Source organism: Tasmannia lanceolata, unplaced genomic scaffold, assembly GCF_043159265.1.
Source record: "Tasmannia lanceolata isolate RefF3 unplaced genomic scaffold, GAP_Taslan_0.1 ptg000005l, whole genome shotgun sequence".
NCBI lineage: Eukaryota > Viridiplantae > Streptophyta > Magnoliopsida > Canellales > Winteraceae > Tasmannia > Tasmannia lanceolata.
In genome coordinates, this window is record NW_027518682.1 from 20,177,217 (window position 1) to 20,194,344 (window position 17,128).

At 40.8% G+C, this 17,128-nt stretch overlaps 1 protein-coding gene across 1 annotated transcript; it reads right to left on the minus strand.

Annotated features, from left to right (window-relative positions):
• Nucleotides 1–12,447: 12,447 nt before the first annotated feature.
• Nucleotides 12,448–14,029, minus strand: LOC143876819 (putative ubiquitin-conjugating enzyme E2 38). The gene is made up of 2 exons (XM_077378513.1): nt 13,823–14,029; nt 12,448–13,757 (listed from the first exon to the last, which is right to left on the minus strand). The coding sequence occupies exons 1-2, from the start codon at nt 13,855–13,857 to the stop codon at nt 12,752–12,754; spliced, it is 1,041 nt and encodes a 346-aa protein (XP_077234628.1). The 5' UTR covers nt 13,858–14,029; the 3' UTR covers nt 12,448–12,751.
• Between the last annotated feature and the right edge of the window lie 3,099 nt (nt 14,030–17,128).

The following is a 17,128-nucleotide window of genomic DNA, read 5'->3' on the forward strand; positions in this document are numbered from 1 at the left end:
TGAGTAAGCCTTGAACACCAGAGACCTCGTCGCGAAAGGGCTGGATCCATCCTTCATGACTCAAGACAGGGACAGCTTGGCTGCTCGAACTAGGATGGTTTTGAATGGCACAAATGGAAGCATCTTGAAGTCAAGGATGTCAATGCTCTTCTCTCCCCACGTCAGAATTTTCACGACAATAAAAGAAGTCAAAAGTGAAAGAAGAGGGAAGTTGTTTGTTCCTTAAATAGGGTTTATCTTCTCTAAACTCTTACTCTTACTCCAACTCAAAGTCACTTAAACCTTGGTATTTTACTTTGAGTAGGACTCTTTCGAATTTCCATTTTTAAAATTAATTCAAAAAGAAAAAAGAAAAAAAAAAGGAAACAAACATGGATGTGACAGCAACAATTCGCTACATACGCGGGCCACTATCGCATCCTTGGGGGGCATTTGTGGGCATTAAAAAATTAGTGTCCATATTAAATTACAAAATCGCCCCAATTCTCTTAAGTGGGCCCTACACCCTAAAAAGAGGTTTAAATGTAGATGGTCCCACTTGAGCCCAAATGGGAGGTCCATTAAGTGGCAAGCCCAAGGGCCACCATTTCAAGTACAACTCACCACCACTAAAACAAAAACAAAGAGGTAGTGGGACCCACAACCACTTCCACCACTATACAAGTGGTTGTGTGGGTAGTTATTGCATGTAGTAGTATATAATGGGTCTTTCCTCTCTTTTTCAAGGGGAGAAAAAAAAAGGCAAGCAAGGAGAGAAAGCAATAGAAAGAAAAGCAAAGGAAGAAAAAGAAGAAGCCAAGAGGATCCAAGAGAAAACAAATCAAGAGAAGAAAAACTCTCATCCCAACTAAGCAATCAAGTACTTGAAGAAATTCTCCTTGAAGATCAAGCCACCACAAAGGCCCTTCATTGGAGTAAATTCGCACGCCTTCACAACCGATAAAGCGTGAAGCCCGGAGTGAAGCCTACATATCTGCAAATATCGAAGAACGAGAATTACGCTGCGAAAGCCCTCGTCTTCACCAAATTCAACTTTGTATTCAACACTTTGATCGTTAATCAGAGGATTGTAGAAAGTTGTACCATTTTTTTTATTAATTACAATTTCTTTGTAATTTGTCCTCGAATTTTCGTGTTAGTGAATTCACGCTGTGGACCCCGATCCGAGGACGGTGCCGAGGGACGCGAGATCCCTCCTGCAATCCTCTAAGATCTCCACAAAGTGAAGGAGAGCTCTACCAAGGAACTCTCGAAACAGGTGCCACCCTCACAGCATAGCAGGAGTGGCGATACAAAACGAATGAGATACATCCTGATCAGGAGCCAAGGCTCGAAACCGAGATGTACCTAAAAATAACTCAGAGTCGCCATCCATGGACACGCCATGGAACCAAAACAAATGCTCTGTTTGCAATGGATAACCAGAGATACGAAAGGTCCGTGCCTGATGACGAATGGAGAAGGTCCGAAGAGCGCCCCCAATTCGCCCGAGTGCGAACACTTGGTCTCTTATGCCATTTATTATTAACCTTGAAAAGTTTTAGGCGAAAATCATGTGAAATGGGAACAATCCTCAGGAGTCGTCTACCTAAGCATGCATTTCATGAGAATACAAATAATAAGCACACAAAATAAAATAAAAGATGTGTCGCCTAATGATTGCTAGGTTATGAGTGACATACCTAACTGGTGTCTAAGTTCTGGTGGATGAACACATGCATGCTATAGCTAAAGGTATAGTTCTGCACAAGAAAGTAAGAAAACACAACAAAATATACAATATAACAAAACAACAAATCCTAAGACTCTAAACGATTTAGCCCGAGTCCTCGGATGGTCTGATATTCATCCAAAGAAGCCTACGTATCCCCGCCTCCACGAGAATCAAGGCAACGTAGTTCTTCGCGCCTATTCTAAGCTAGGATGCCTAAGACACCTAGACCTCTATCTTAGACTCGATCTAAAAGACCGGACTAGTTATTAAAGCTTCTTGAGCAATTATTTAAATTCCGGTGAATTGTAGATTTTAGGACACCCTATATGCCCTAACTAAATGCAGGTTAGCCCTAAGCTAATGCAGGTGGTTCCTACAACCTATGTGTAACTAGGCTGTGCGTCCTAAGGAAAACAATGGGATTACTAACGCATCTTAGACCTAGTCATCAGTCGGCGATGTGAATCGCCAACTGACCGGACGGAGGCGCTCCTATAACTCTAGGACAAACCCCTAACTCTAAAACAAGCACACAACAAACAGACAACAAAAGACAAACTCCTAACTCTAACACAAACACACAACAAGCACACAACAAAAGACAAACTTCTAACTCTAAAACTCTCTATCTAGGACAAAATCCTAACTCTAGAGGAAGATCTTGTTGAAAACAAGGTTTTAAAGAAAAAGGGTTAAAGCATTTATTTACAAAGTTTGGCTGGACTTGGGATGAAGATCCCAAGCTGCACTACGTACCTCTTAGAAGAGGATCAAGCCAACGTAGTTCGAAACGAACTCTCAAACTACGCTTCTAAAAGAAACACTCACACTTCAGATTTTTTAAGGTTTTTAATATTTTCAAATGTTTTTGATATTTTTAAAGTTTTCAAATGTTTTTGAGTTTCAAATTTCTAATGTTTTTGGATTTTTAAAGCTTTTCCAACGCTGTAAATCTTTAAATGCTTTCAATCTTAAAGGGAACACGCAAGTAGTACCACAAACTAAGGCAAAGCCCTAAATCAAAAGGGGAAACCCCGAACAAGCAACTAGCATCTCAAAGAGACAAACCACAACACGTAGAGAAGCGTCCCAAGAAGAGAGAAAACGATCCAAGATCCCAAGCAAGCAAAGCTCTAACAAGACTGAGTTAGTCTCTAATCAAAGTGAAGAAAAAGGTTATCAAGTAAACTCAGATTTCCATTCAATTATTATAAAAATAAATCAAGTGTTAAGCAAAGAAGAATTTTCAATTAAAAAATACACGACCTATAGCAATCATAAAATGATAAACAACATAAATTAGTCCAGACCAGCCGCCGGATAGCCTAATAAAGCAAAAACAATATCAAACACTTCTATGCCCAACCACAAACACCACCCCAATATGGGGATGAAATCAGATGATGCTAAAGTAATCATCTGATATCATAATACACATGATATTATTTCTAATCCCGCCTTGAAATCAGACAGTACTCATGTCGATAATATCAAATAGAGTAGTCATCTGATCTCCTTCTTTCCTAAAACAATTTATTTAAATAAAATTAAACAAATATGATAAGCTTCAAGATAATCTCACCTGAACAGTCCATTCATTATTGTCTTCAGAACCTAACTCAATGCTTAAGATAAGAAGAGTATTAGAAATATCAAAAGATTATGATAGTTCCAATTAGTAAAAATTTCAGTGCATACAGGGGACATCAACTTGTGCAGATCCAAGTGCGAAGCGGTGAGCCACAAAACATGAAGACGGGCTCCAAGTAACCTTATCATTGCCCAGAGAAGGGTTCTGACAAGTTAAACACTCTGAGAGAAGGAAATCCCTTAACCTGCGAGAACTCTAAGGCAGGAAGGGAAGATGTTGGTTCAAGATACGTTCCATCGTCGCCGAACCCAAGAGAAAGATGAGAAGAGCCCCCAAAATCGATGGGATCCCGAAACTCAAAAATGATCCAAAGGAATGCGCAAAGAACAATCCCGAAAAGAAAGGAAACCCCTCAAACCCTGTGAAGACCCTAAGATAGGAAAAATGATAGGAAGGGCAAGGGGTTGGCTCAATAAACATTCCGTCATCGCCAGAAACCGACAATGTGCGCTCCCAAAATGGATGGGATCTTGAAATACAAAGAAAATCTTGAGGAACATGTAAAGAATATGTCCCGAAGAACTGAAATAGGCCTCGAAAGATAGGGATGACCCCGGAAATTATGAGGAACCATAAGTAAATGAAGACCATAGAAATCCTACAAAGATCCCGAATGCTAGAGCGAAATCTGAAGGAGAGACGAAAGAGGCTTGGTGAAACACTTGAATAAATCCCAGCATTACATATCGATAATCAGGGGCCAAGATAAGATACGGCCTAGAGGGCAGCTAGGAGGGATTTCATGAAAGGGAAGGCCCTTATTTAATGATCTTTCAGGGTAAATTCACATTATTTGGAGAGCAAACAATCTGGGTATTCAATGACCAAACACAAGTATTTAACAAAATTTTCGAAGGGCAAAGCCCCTAATTCATACTATAAGAAAGGACAATTGATCATCATAACAATACCCTAATATTCAAGGTCCAAAACGCATCATATTGAAACCAAATCATACAACAGACACCATTCAACCAAGAGGATTAGAGCAAGAACCAAACATTAGTCTTGAACCCAAAATTAGAAATGAAAAAGAATATTACTTACACTGATGATTCGCAATCCAGAGAGATGCTGCAATTCTGGGATCAATGGTAGTGATTGCGGATCGCGGGAATGTCCAGATTTCGATAGGATCTCGCCGGAGACGATGATTCTCACGGGAATTGCAGAAGAAAAGGGGAATCCGAGCTTCGATCTGTCGCCCGGAGAACGAGCTTTTCCCCCTCTTCTTCAATCTCTAATCTCTCGATCTTCCCTCATATCCCTTTCAAATTATCTCCCAAATGAAAACCCTAACCTCCTACAAGCTCTCTCTCTCTCTCTCTCTCTCTCTCTTTTAATTTCTCCCTGGTTTTTAGATGAAGAGGAAAAGGGGTTGGATGCAGGTAAGATTGAGATAAATAGAGTGATGAGGATAGTGGTGAGGGAGTGGCTGAGAAATAGGGTGGCTACCGGATGGAGTTGCAGAGAAATGGGGAACGGTTGGATCTCCGGCGGGACAGCCGGAGAAGAAGACCGAAGTTGCGTTTGGGTCTTGCTAGGTGTGGGTGAGATGGGTGATGGGGTTGAAAATGGAGGAGGGTTTGGATGGGGTTTGATGGGGTTTTCCAAAAGATTTGGCCGGTAAATGGAGGTGGCCGGCCGGAGTTGCAGAGGAATGGGAGGTGGCGAGGTTGGTGGCGAATTGCAGAGAAAGGGGGTTTTGGGTTTGAAATGGGTTTGGATAAATGAGAAGAGGGCTTGATAGGGATGGGTTGAATGGGGTTGATTGGCTTGGAGATGGGGAGATGATTGGCCAGAGATGGGGTCGGTGGTGAGAGGATGGAGAAATGGAGGTGGTGTGGATTTAATGGAGATGGGTTTTGGGTTGATGGTGGTGGAGATGGAGAGATGATTGGAGCTCCGGTCGGAGATGGGGTTTATTGTGGTGGCCGGCTGGAGTTGCAGAGATGGGTTTCGGCTGGGTAGAGATCAAGAAGAAGAAGAAGAAGATGAAGATGGCGGCGATGGAGCCGATCGGAGCTCCGGCCAGCTCACCCCTTTTCTCTCCCTTGCGGCTGCCCTCAATCCGGCTCCTCTTGCTGATCGAAGAAAGAAAAAAAAATCCCGAAATCCCTTCCCCTCTAGCCCTAATCGATCAGCTTTTTTTTATAAGGGGAAAGATAAATTCGACCCCCCTCTTTTCCAAAGGACAGCCCCTCTTCTAATGGATTTCAATAATTTTTCATACAAGCAGGGGGGGGGCAAACAGAAAACAGGGGGCAAATATTTTCTTTTTCTCCTCTAATCCTAGACCTCTAATTTGATCTGATGGCCCTCACTCATTGCTTGTAGAGGAAGCAACATAAATTTCCAAGAATGCCCTCTTGTACATGGGAAATGACATTTTTCACCTCCGCCCTTCTGAACTTGCACCCCAACACTGCCCTAGCTCGTTCGCTAGGCGAACGTGCTCGGATCTTGACAAAATTTCACAGGGACCTTGGTGGGACACTAAGCTAGACCAGGGTGTAATTTGGGGCATTAAAACACTAGTTTATTAGGGCAATTATTTAAAATAAAACATAAAAGGGGTCGGTCAAAATGGGGTGTCTACACACGCGAAATTTGTTGTCGACAGTGCATTCATAGCATATTCCCTGTAGTTCATATAAATATAATTATGTAGCACATACTAATATAATATACCATTATTGCACTTCCAAATTTTGTTTTGGTATGCATTCCGGTTTCAGTATCATTTTCGTGGGGATGGAAATGGAAACATTGCAGTCATTTCATGTTAGTTTCCATGGAAATTTAAAACCATGGTTATCCACATAAAAAACGATTGAGAACTATGTTGACTTATGTTTGCTTAAGGATAAAGTTGATATTTCTCAGCTATCATTATGTTTTAATTGTGTATCTTGTTCTTTTGGTAAAAGTACTCAAATTTCATTTTCCTTTTAGTACTCATGTTTCTCATGCACCATTTGAGTTGGTTGAATGTTCTTCCACTATGTTTTAATTGAGTATCTTCTTCTCTTGGTAAAAGTACTCAAACTTCTTTTTCCTTTTAGCACTCTTGTTTCTCATGCACCATTTGAGTTGGCTGAATGCTCTCCCAAATTGAGCAGAAGAGTGAATCTACTTGAGTAATCATTGTGTTGTGAAACAATGCATCATATGCTTTTCCTTCGTAGAGTGAATGTGTGCCAACATCACACAATCCAAGTACGTGCTATTGGTTATAAACTTAGGCACTTTAATATGTTGAAACCAATACCACTTCCATATGTTATTGATCTACAAAATCAACAGAAAAATGCAAGTTTCCTATCAAGTTAGATCACAAATCTAAAACATCTGTTTACAAATTTTGAGCAATGCTTTGCTTGCACACACATCTTTCATGAAAAAATATAATATACCAAAAGTGCTTGCTTCTCCTGCATTTTTTTTTCTGGGGTGTGCGACCTTACTTTTGGGTCATTTCTGGCCCAGATCTCCATGTTTACATCCCACTGGAAGGTGACCAGCACGCAGTTAACAGCTCAATCATAAACTCAACTTAAGCATGGCCCGAAGCCCTTCTTTTCCTTGAGAATCCCTCTCTTTGATTTATAAAATATAATGTATGCACCATTTATAATAGCAGTAATCATCTATGTCAAAATAATAATAATAATAATAATAAGGGAAAATGATAAAAAAAAAATGGGACTTTTAACTGAAATTATGAAAAAAGGGTTGAGTTGGCTAAATTCTAAGAAAGGGGTGAAACGGATCCCAAGGCATGTTTTAAGACAAGAATGCCCTTTACTTGCTTTTCCCTCCACCAAGGTAAGAAACGGATCTCAATGTATTTCACCAACCCTTTTCACCTTTTTTACCTTCTTCTTCCCCATGCCAAGTGCTGAAACTCCATCGCCTTTTGTAAAACTCCATTGAAGACCGGTGAAACTCCCCTTAAGAACATGTATATTTTATTGGCTCTCTTTATTTTCTTTGGCTATGAAACATAAGGTTCTCTGGTAGGTCCATTGTCATACATTTGCTTAGGTTTAACATGTTCTTTACAATGCTATGGTGTATTGTCATCATCATCTTTATTTGTTAGGGATTTGTTATGGTTTTGTTAGGGATTTGTTATTGTTATCATCCTCTTTACAATGCTATGGTGTATTGTCATCATCTCTCTATCTCTATTTCTTTATCTCTCTCTCACCCTCTATGTTTCTGTTTAGAGTAAAACCCGGTTGAAACTCTTGTCTATATGCAATCAGAACCACTATTTAAATGTGTAGAACGGATATTTAGTTCTCTTAACCATTGTTGATATGTGGGAATCAGTATTTAGTCCTTGCAACCACTAAGTAGTGGTTCCAATGGTATGAATTGTGGTTCTGAATGTGGAAATACACTGACGACCCTATGTAGAAGATCATAACCACTAAGTGGTGGTTCCCGTTCCTGCTACAGTACCCTCTTTTCCCACTCCTCCTTGCCCTAATCTGATCCATCATAATCTCTTCTTCCTCTTTTGGGTCATAGCTATGCCCTAGATTTTCTTGTTCGGCTTGATCACTATCTTCATGGTGTTGTTCTGGATTTGTACTTACCTCATTGCGATGTTTGTGGCTCGGAGTTGTCTCGACTTTGTCTTTATGTCGTGAGGCTGTCTCATGCTTCCCTTATGCATATGTTGTCCTCACGAACCGCGGTCTATTAGCTTGCTTATAGTCTTCATCCTTGTCTCTACTTGCTCATTGTTGGTCATCTTCAGTCTTCTTCCCGGTTTCTTATAGAAGATACCCCTAGTATTGAGGACCCTACTATTTGTACTCCGGTTATGGCTACTAGTTCCCAGCTGCATCGTCGTCTTTGTCTTCGGTGGATGCGTCATTCCCACCGATTACCACTTCCCGTCTTAATGGATCCAACTATTTGACTTGGAAGATTGCTGTGGAGACATATCTGAAGGCCCGACAAAAGATTTCTATTATTCGCCGTGATCCCCCTCCTGAGACTGACCCTACATTGGATGATTGGGATGTAGATGATGTCCTTATTCGTACACTTCTATGGCAGAGTATGACCCCTGCCATTGCTAGCACCATGATGGATCTCCCTACTGCCAAAAGGGTATGGGAGCACACTGCGGCATTATATTCTGGTGAGGGGAATGTCGCCCATCTCTGCGATACTTACTCGCGCTGGATGGGTCACAGGCGCAGTGATTCTACAGTCCATGATTACTACAGACAGTTTGTCTCCTATTGCCAGCAGCTGGATGCTCTTATGCCTCTCACCACTGATCTTACCACGGCAGCCAGGCAGCGCGATCAGCTCCGTGTTGTTCATTTCCTTGAGGGTCTTGAACCAGAGTTCACTCATCTTCGACAGCACATCCTTGGGTCTGGTACTCTACCCACTCTTCAGGAGGTATTTTTACGTGCTCAGGAGTGTGCACTTGTCATTACTGTTCCTACTCCTGTGGATGTCTAGACTTTGCGTGCACATGTTACACCAAAGGTGTAAAATGACCCCTACCACATGGTTTCAGGTAAACATGGTGGGGCCCACCCAGAATCAAACCCAATGTGTAACTCCATACCATAAAAATATGTTGTAAATTTTATGGAGCCCGGTGTCACAGGCCTAATGTTTGAGCAGTGAAATAACCCGTGCAGTGCCTTGACATGCGCGAATGCTAGGGCAAGCCTTTAACGGTGCAAGGTTCTAAAGGCCCTGCACGCCCAACACCTTTTGATGCTTAACATGTGCACGCAATCTCTAAGCTGTTCAACAGGCTACTTAGGCCCTGCACGCCGAACACCTCTTGATGCTTAACATGTGCACGCAATCTCTAAGCTGTTCAACAGGCTACTTGGCCAAGATCTTGAAATACACTTCTAGATACACACTCTCATGATCAGCCTGCATCACGAGTACATCGAACATCAGGCCTTGGAGCCCAATGCAAAGTCCATCGAGTACAAGGCATGACGATGCCACGCACCAATCCGCCAAGTACTGGGGCTTAGTCATCCAAGGAGCAAGATGCCCCATGGACTGATCCGCAAGGTGTACACCTCGTGAGGGCAACCGAGGTCGCCCCGGCACGAACTCATGGAAGACCTAGACACTGGCCTGCCCACAAGACGTACCACGGTGCATAACGGCGCAAACAGGATAGCTAGCCCTGGTCTATACGCGCAATGCATGTGGGAACCCAACTCAACATGTACTCTCTTTGGCACCATCATCCACCAAAGAAACTGGAGCATCCCTGTGGATAACTCAGAATCCGCACCCAAAGCTCTCTTAGGGCACACCCACGAGTTGTAGTATGATTTCATGTTGTGTGCGCTACATACACACACAAATCCTCTTGCAACCCATAAGCAAACCACCAAGGTTCTGGCCTACACCTGCTAGGCCTATCGGGGGAGGAGTCAGCAGGTCACGGGGCCAACTCCTCCTATAGAGTTTGGCCAACCAGTCCTCTCAACCAGGAGTACCCACCAAACGTTCTATTAGAGGCTACTTTGCGAGATGCAACGAGACAAGGTGAGTTCGGATTTTAATACCGGTTGTGTCCCCGAACTGTTTCCCTGTGACACCAGGAAATAAAAATAGTGTGGTGATAGATCCACCCTGGGATAAATTCTCTATCTCAACAAAGTACCGTGTCACCCCTTTTTCTAGGCATTGCCCAGTCTTGCGAATAGGAAACTTAACGATTTAGATCTTTTTCAATAAAAAGGCTTGGATCATCCTCTGGCCACACCGCACTAGAAATTAAAAAACACTCGGCTAAGAAATTCCAAATTAAAAAGGTTAAGATCATATCATGGCCATCATTTTCCAGGCATGACCTATCTACGGCGAACCAAAATATGAATAGCTTCGATTTTTCCAAATCTAAGGGCTAGGTTCATCTTGTGCCCCTATGTTTGGGGAAAGGAGAAGAATAAAAAAATCTTGAACTTTCTAAATCTTTATAAATCAAAGGGTTAGGATCATTACGGGGACTCCAATTTTGGAGCACAACCATTTAAATGATATGAGAAATCTTAACACAGATATCTTAAATAAGCAAGTATAGATAAACATAGCAGATAAAGATAATATTTATCTTAACTACTGATCTCATCCTCTAAAAATAAGGATTATCTAAACTACCAAATAAAGCTAGATAACCTGATATTACCCTTCAATGATCCAACGATGAGAACGTACCCAGGGATGGAGCCAGGAAATTGCTCTTGGGGCATCGAATGGTTGTGATAGTTTTGATTGTTTGGGCCCACCATCTCCCCCTAAGGTGGACCCCACAATTTACACCTTTGGGCGTATTATTTATCCTCAAGTTTTAATGGGTGGGACCTACTATTTTACCCCACCTATATAGCGTCGGCCAAGAATGATAGTGATTTAATAAATTTCAACCCGCAAACAAAGGATCTCTTTATGCTTTGAAAATAATTCCTGAGATTTTGTGTATGTGCGTGAAATCCAATATTTTTCAAAAGATTACTATGGCCCCTGTTCATAGGATCATCCTAACCGTTCATTTGTCAGGCCACAATATTAACATTGTGGTTTCTTCCTATTCAACTTCAACAATACTAAAGACTGCGAAAAAATTCTTGTAAGGGAACAGCTATAACTATGGTGGGAGGCCTCTGGTTCTTAGAAGGTGGACTCTTGATATTGCTCTGGAAAAGTTATCCACCACCACGGTCCAAATCTGAGTGAGGTTCCCTGGCCTGCACCTAAGATTCTGGGCTGCCCATTGCTTGAGCAAGATCGGAAAACCTTTGTATATGGACTCTCAAACCACAGAGTCGACAAGACTAAGTTATGCCAGAGCTTGTATTGAAGTGGAAGCAGATGTTGGTCTCCCAGATCATATAGATATTAAAACATCTCTGGGTACTTATCATCAAGTTGTAGAATATGAATGGAGACCCCTCTCATGCACACAGCGTAAATCTTTTAACCATTCAAATGCCTCTTGTCCCAAACTTCAGCCAAAGAGAAAACAAAAGCCTCAGAGGAAGGAATGGAGACCAGTTCCAAAAAAAGATACAGAATGAAAAGGAAATCAATGTTCAAAACAAAGGAGAAATCTCTGCTCAGAAGGACCCTTGCCTAGTTACTCATAATCCCTTTGATGCCTTGCAATCAGATGATTATCAAGATATTGAAGAGAGTAAAGATGACTCCGGATCAGAGGACTCCGGATCAGTGGACTTCTCTGACCCTGAAGAGGTTTCTTCATTAGAATCCTCCTCAGAAAAGGAGGGCGATCAAACAAACACAAAAGGTCCCAAAGAATCCCCAAAAAAGAATGTATCATGGGCGCAGGAACTTAATCAAGTCAACTTGATTTCAGTCGAGCATGATGATAGCAGTGAAGAAGAGACTCCAGAAGTTGAGGAACCAAAGGAATCATGGCAGGAAGTTTGCAAGAAAGTTTGGCCAAAACGCTCCCAAAGATCCCATCATACCCCTTCCAATCTAGCTGATAATGTAATTCACAAGTATTGAGCATTATGAGCTCTTAGGTTTAGTGTTTGTCGCTCATATGTGCTGCGCCTTGGGTTTTCCCTCTCTCGCATTTTTCCGAGTTAGGGTTGGTTTTGTGCTTTTATTGTACTATCTTTCTCTTTATCTAATAAATCGGTGGGGTCCCGTTTAAACCCCACCTTACCCATCAAAAAACACATTGTAGCCTGACAATGAACGGTATGAATCATCATATGAGTGTGCGCCCATAGTAGTTCTTGAAAAATGTTGGACTTCACCGACGGACAGTATATAAATTCTCCCAATTCCCTTGCTCGATGGCTTTTCATTATGCCCCTTGAATTTTCTGTTTAGCATGCCATTCCTTTCAAACAGAGAGAGAGAGAGAGAGAGAGAGACTTGCGGTGACTAAACACAGCCGTCTCCTCAATTGTCATTTAAAAATCTATTAAAAAACAGCATTACCATCAGTAACCACTTCATAGCAGATTAGAAAATATGGCAATTGCAACCCCAATTCCAGCAATTCCAACGCAATTGCCACAATCATGAATAGGAATCGATATCATATTCCAATTCCAACAATGATTCTCCCATAAATGGGTCTGAGAAAAAACTAAAATATAAATATTAATGGAAATAAATTCTAATAAAACTTACTATTCCCGTGGGCAGAATTCCAGCAATTTTTCTTCTCATTCCACACCCCTAGTGCCTGATTCCAGCAATCTAAACGCACCCAAGTATTTACACAAAAAACCTATTGAACTCAAAAGTCTTAACAAATCACAAAATGCTTTCAAAGTCCTAAAGCAGGGAGAAACCCTAGAAAAGCTCAAAAAGTAATAAAAACTAAACACTTTTTACTTCCCAATTACCTCCTCGATGAACCGCCCACAATCTAACCCAATTTGAGTAAACGCCTTACAGAGCTTCGGGACAAGCAGTTGCAGAGACGCCTTGAACTCTGAAGAACAACCCTCGTTGCCCACAGAAAGAGATCCAACCCCATTAAGGTACACTTTACAAGCCTCTAGAATAGCAATTCCACGTAGCCTAAAATGCCCTGAGAGAATCGTTTCGAAATGCTTTGGTGGCCTCCCTAACGTATACAGCATTGTTTTGCACGACAGCAAAAACACATTCTCGTTGTATTCAAGAGAATGTTTCTCTCCGTCCGGGGTGCCCTCGGTCTTCTCATATCCGGGCTCATTAAAATAAGGCTTGGAATTCAAAACCAGGCCTTGGATTGAAACAAGCACTTGAAGTACACTTGATTTTCCATTGCTCCTCCACACTTCGATTCCACTCCCATTCCAAGTGTTAAGAAGGCTAAGACAGACCTTCCCATCACTGTACAAATTAGGGTTTAGTCTAAGGCCACCAGAGTGGAAAAATACTTTGGGTGGCTTACTGGGAAAATTGCTAGGAAAGAAAATATCGAAGAAGAAGAGGTTGTCGTGGTAGGGAGTTCCTTCTGTTCCTACAATGGCGGCCCTCAGAAGATCCAATCTCTCTTCATAAACCCTAACGAATATCAAATCTGGTAGACCTGTCTGTAGTATCTTCCACTCTTGCTGAATTTTCTTTGTCCATTTTTGTGGTTGTCCCGACTTGTTTGATTCTTTGATGTAGTGGTGGTCTGAATAATCACCAGCCACATTGTCAAATCGCTTGATATCTCTATAAATAGCGTCGAGTGAGGTTTCTTCCTTATCTTCCACTTGTTTGATTGAACTTGGGTTGCTTGAAAGTGTAGAAGTGTTTGTAACTGGCTCAGGATTGGCGGTGTTTGGTGTCTCTGGTGGTGGTGGCTCATCGTTCACGACTTCGTGCCAAGGAGACCATTTGGAGAATAGACTAAGAAACCTGCAAGGGAATTGAGATTAATACAAGAGAAGGAAACTCAGACCTAGGAGAGAGAGAGAGAGTACCAGTTGTGGGAGATGGGTTTCGGTTGTTGCTCCATCAACGCGTGAAAAGGAAGGGAGGAGGGAGGAGGAAAGGCAAACACTGTGCAAAGGAGAAAACCCACTTCTCTAAGCAAAAAAAATCAGGCTAAAATTGAACTTGTGTAAAGTTTTGTTCGGAAAGAAAAAAACGTGGTGGTGAAGTATCAATTTTTTGCCGAGCTGTCCATCTCCCGGATTCTCTCCACCCGTTCCAATGAGGCCTCAACAGAGAGTCCGATCGGCGAAAAGTAGTCCTCCTCTACAAGAAAATTTCAGATCTACTAGAACTGACCGTTAGATCTAAAGTAATCGACTAGATGAGAGGAGTTTCGTTATATTAGGCTATTAGTTAGAGAGATTAGGTAAGTAGTTTAGATTAGGATTATCTTTTCCTAATTAAATATTTCATCTTATCATATTTATCTCTTTAACTGTAAGTGCTTATTGAAACAGCCTTTACCGATTAATGAAAATAATCCGAGATTAATTAAAATCTTTAATCTTATCATCCTACAAATCGAAAATAGAACATAATCTGATAGATTCTTGATTAGTTTTCCGATGGTCCCGAGCAAATCCCATTTACTTATTTCTGTCATTTTGGTAATAAATAAAGGGAACTGATGTCAAGAGTTCTTGATTAAGGAGAGGAGAGACTAAGAGGGATTCTCAGAATTTTGAAGGAGTAGTTTAGACAAGTAATACAATGGCATTGCTGTTTTTAAAAGGGAACTTTTTTTGTGAAGACTAAAAACCCAACCTAAATTTACGAATTCACCACTCAACTAGAGGTAATAGAATAATACACCCCTATTAAATTATTTTTAACTTGGTATTAGCACTACCATGAAGAAGGGAAATGATATAATCCCCAACTCTTCTTCCCCTGCCCACCCCTGTAGTGTAAAAGGGGGCGAATGTGTCACTTCGCAGTGAAAAATATGATCAACGGTAACATGAAATTTACTGAAGGGGAGAGATGACACAGTACCTATCGATACCAAATGTAGCATGCCATCCTTTTGTCGGATGATTCTTGTTCTTTGATTAAGCTTGATTAAAAGCTATCTCTTAGGATATTTTCAAGCTTAAGTTTTTTACAGCCCCATCTAATTTCATGAATTAGACATCTACTGTCAAACTTAGACCTATCGAATCAATGGTTCCGATCTTCATGGAAATGTACCAGGTGTGTAGTGAGTCATGTAAAATGAGTGCATTTTCCTTAACCCCTGATTGGATTAGAAGAAAAACATTTCTAGAGGAAACCTTTTAGAGGGAAATGATATGATTATGGTTAATTTGGAGGGAAATCATCATAAATTGAAGCTCCCTCTATATAAGAATTTAATAGGGCTGGTTCAAGTTTTTCTTCTTTTTTTTTGGTGCCTAGAAAAAGGTATAAAATTTTAGAAATTATTTTCGTTCCCAAACTTTTCCATATATTCCCTGCAATCCAAACCAGGCTTTAATTTAAAAATGGAAATCAAGAACACGCCTAGAAAATGTGTTAGTTGATCTTAATTTATAAATATATAGCCCAAAACAAAAGTGTATAAATTTCTTTAGAAACGACATCACAAGTTGGGTGTGAATTGTGTTAGAAGTGCCAAATGTGTCACCAATAAAATGTTTAAAATAACCAAGTATAAATCTTGAGGAGAATGTCTAGTAATCTCCAACGAAGTTGATGTCTGGCTTGCGAAAGGATGTCCATTGGCTTGTGAAAGGCTATTGATATTCGCACTACCATGTTGTTTTTTATAAGCAATTCTCCAAGGGATCCTTCTGGCGCATAAAAAAATTATCAAGAATCTATGGATTGAATCGGATTCCCTAATGGCAGTTAATATCATCAAAGGGATATACAAATGCCCCTGGAAGAATATTCGGCATCATCAATTCTAACCCGGACAAAGATCATAGAAAACCTCTCCCAATTCAACTCACGGCATATCTCCCACACTTGGAGATCGAGAGGCTAATGTTAACAATATACTCTTCTTCTCTATTTGCACAGTACTTGACAGCTAACTCTCCTGCCCACTTTCTTTCAAAGCCTAACTGTCCGTGCAAAGGAGAAGATATCCCTCCTCACTTCGTCCCTTTCTATTTGTCTGGATGTATTTTTATGAACACTGAGGGAGTCTCTTACCTTCGCTTGTAACTAATATTCTTTTATTTTTTAATTGCTGGTAGGCGTCCTGCCTAACCCAGCTTACCAACCAAAAAAATACTCATTCACCGTATTTATTGCTTTCTGCAAAATTGCCTATCAAATCCCTTATTTTTACTAAGAGAACTAAACCAGTTGTCAAAAACTATTGCAATTATTTTACATTTTTTTTATAGGGAAATGATATCGCGCCAAGTGTTTTGATAAACATGCGGATGTTTGTCGCGCATGTTTATCAAAACACTTGGGGTTAAACTGACTTTCTTTTTTTGCCCTTTTTTTTGGATTTTGAGAATCGATTTCGAGTCAAAAGCCAATTCTTGGCAAATTTTGGTGTCTGCTTCTCCTTTGCACAATTGAATTTGGACACAAATTCATTCTGAAACAGGGGAAAATACACAAATTAATGAGATGTAGAATCAGTTTGAGTCTAAAATCGATTTTACACGGCAAACCAAATGCTCAACTTTGCCAAGAATCGGTTTTGGACAAAAAATCAATTCTCAAAATCCAAAGGCCTATGATTTGCTAGCGTCCATCGCAAAAGACATTTCGCAGATGGTCTGTTGCATGAGACAACAGCCACCTCATGAATGAGACAAAATCTGCTGAAAAGGCAGCCTGTGTGGCTGCTGTCACATCCAACAGACCATCAGTGAAATGCCTATGACGCTAGCACCCTTGTTTTGGATATTGAAAGATGATTAAAAACATGATTTCTAGGGTACCCTAACCTTATATCAAATAAAAAAAAATCAAATAGAGGCAAAAGACTTCATCTGCAAGGAATTCTCTGACTTCACATTTGGGTAGTTTAGTGAAAGGAAATTTGTTTTTTAACTTTTTCAGCTCCTAATGGCCTTACGTGATGAATTTGAGCCCGATCATGTTATAGCATATAAATTTTGATTCGTTCCGATCAAGCTTCCTTATGAACTTTTGAGTGACTCGTAGCGGAGAGAGAGAGGACTCAAGATACAAACCCAATCAAAGTGGAGTGGAAAGCCTAGTTTCCAGCCCCACTAACTCTACTTCCCACCACTGTTCAAACCAATTACAGATGGTGCAGCTACTAATCAGAACCGTTTCCTCAATAGCCAATTCAAAATCCA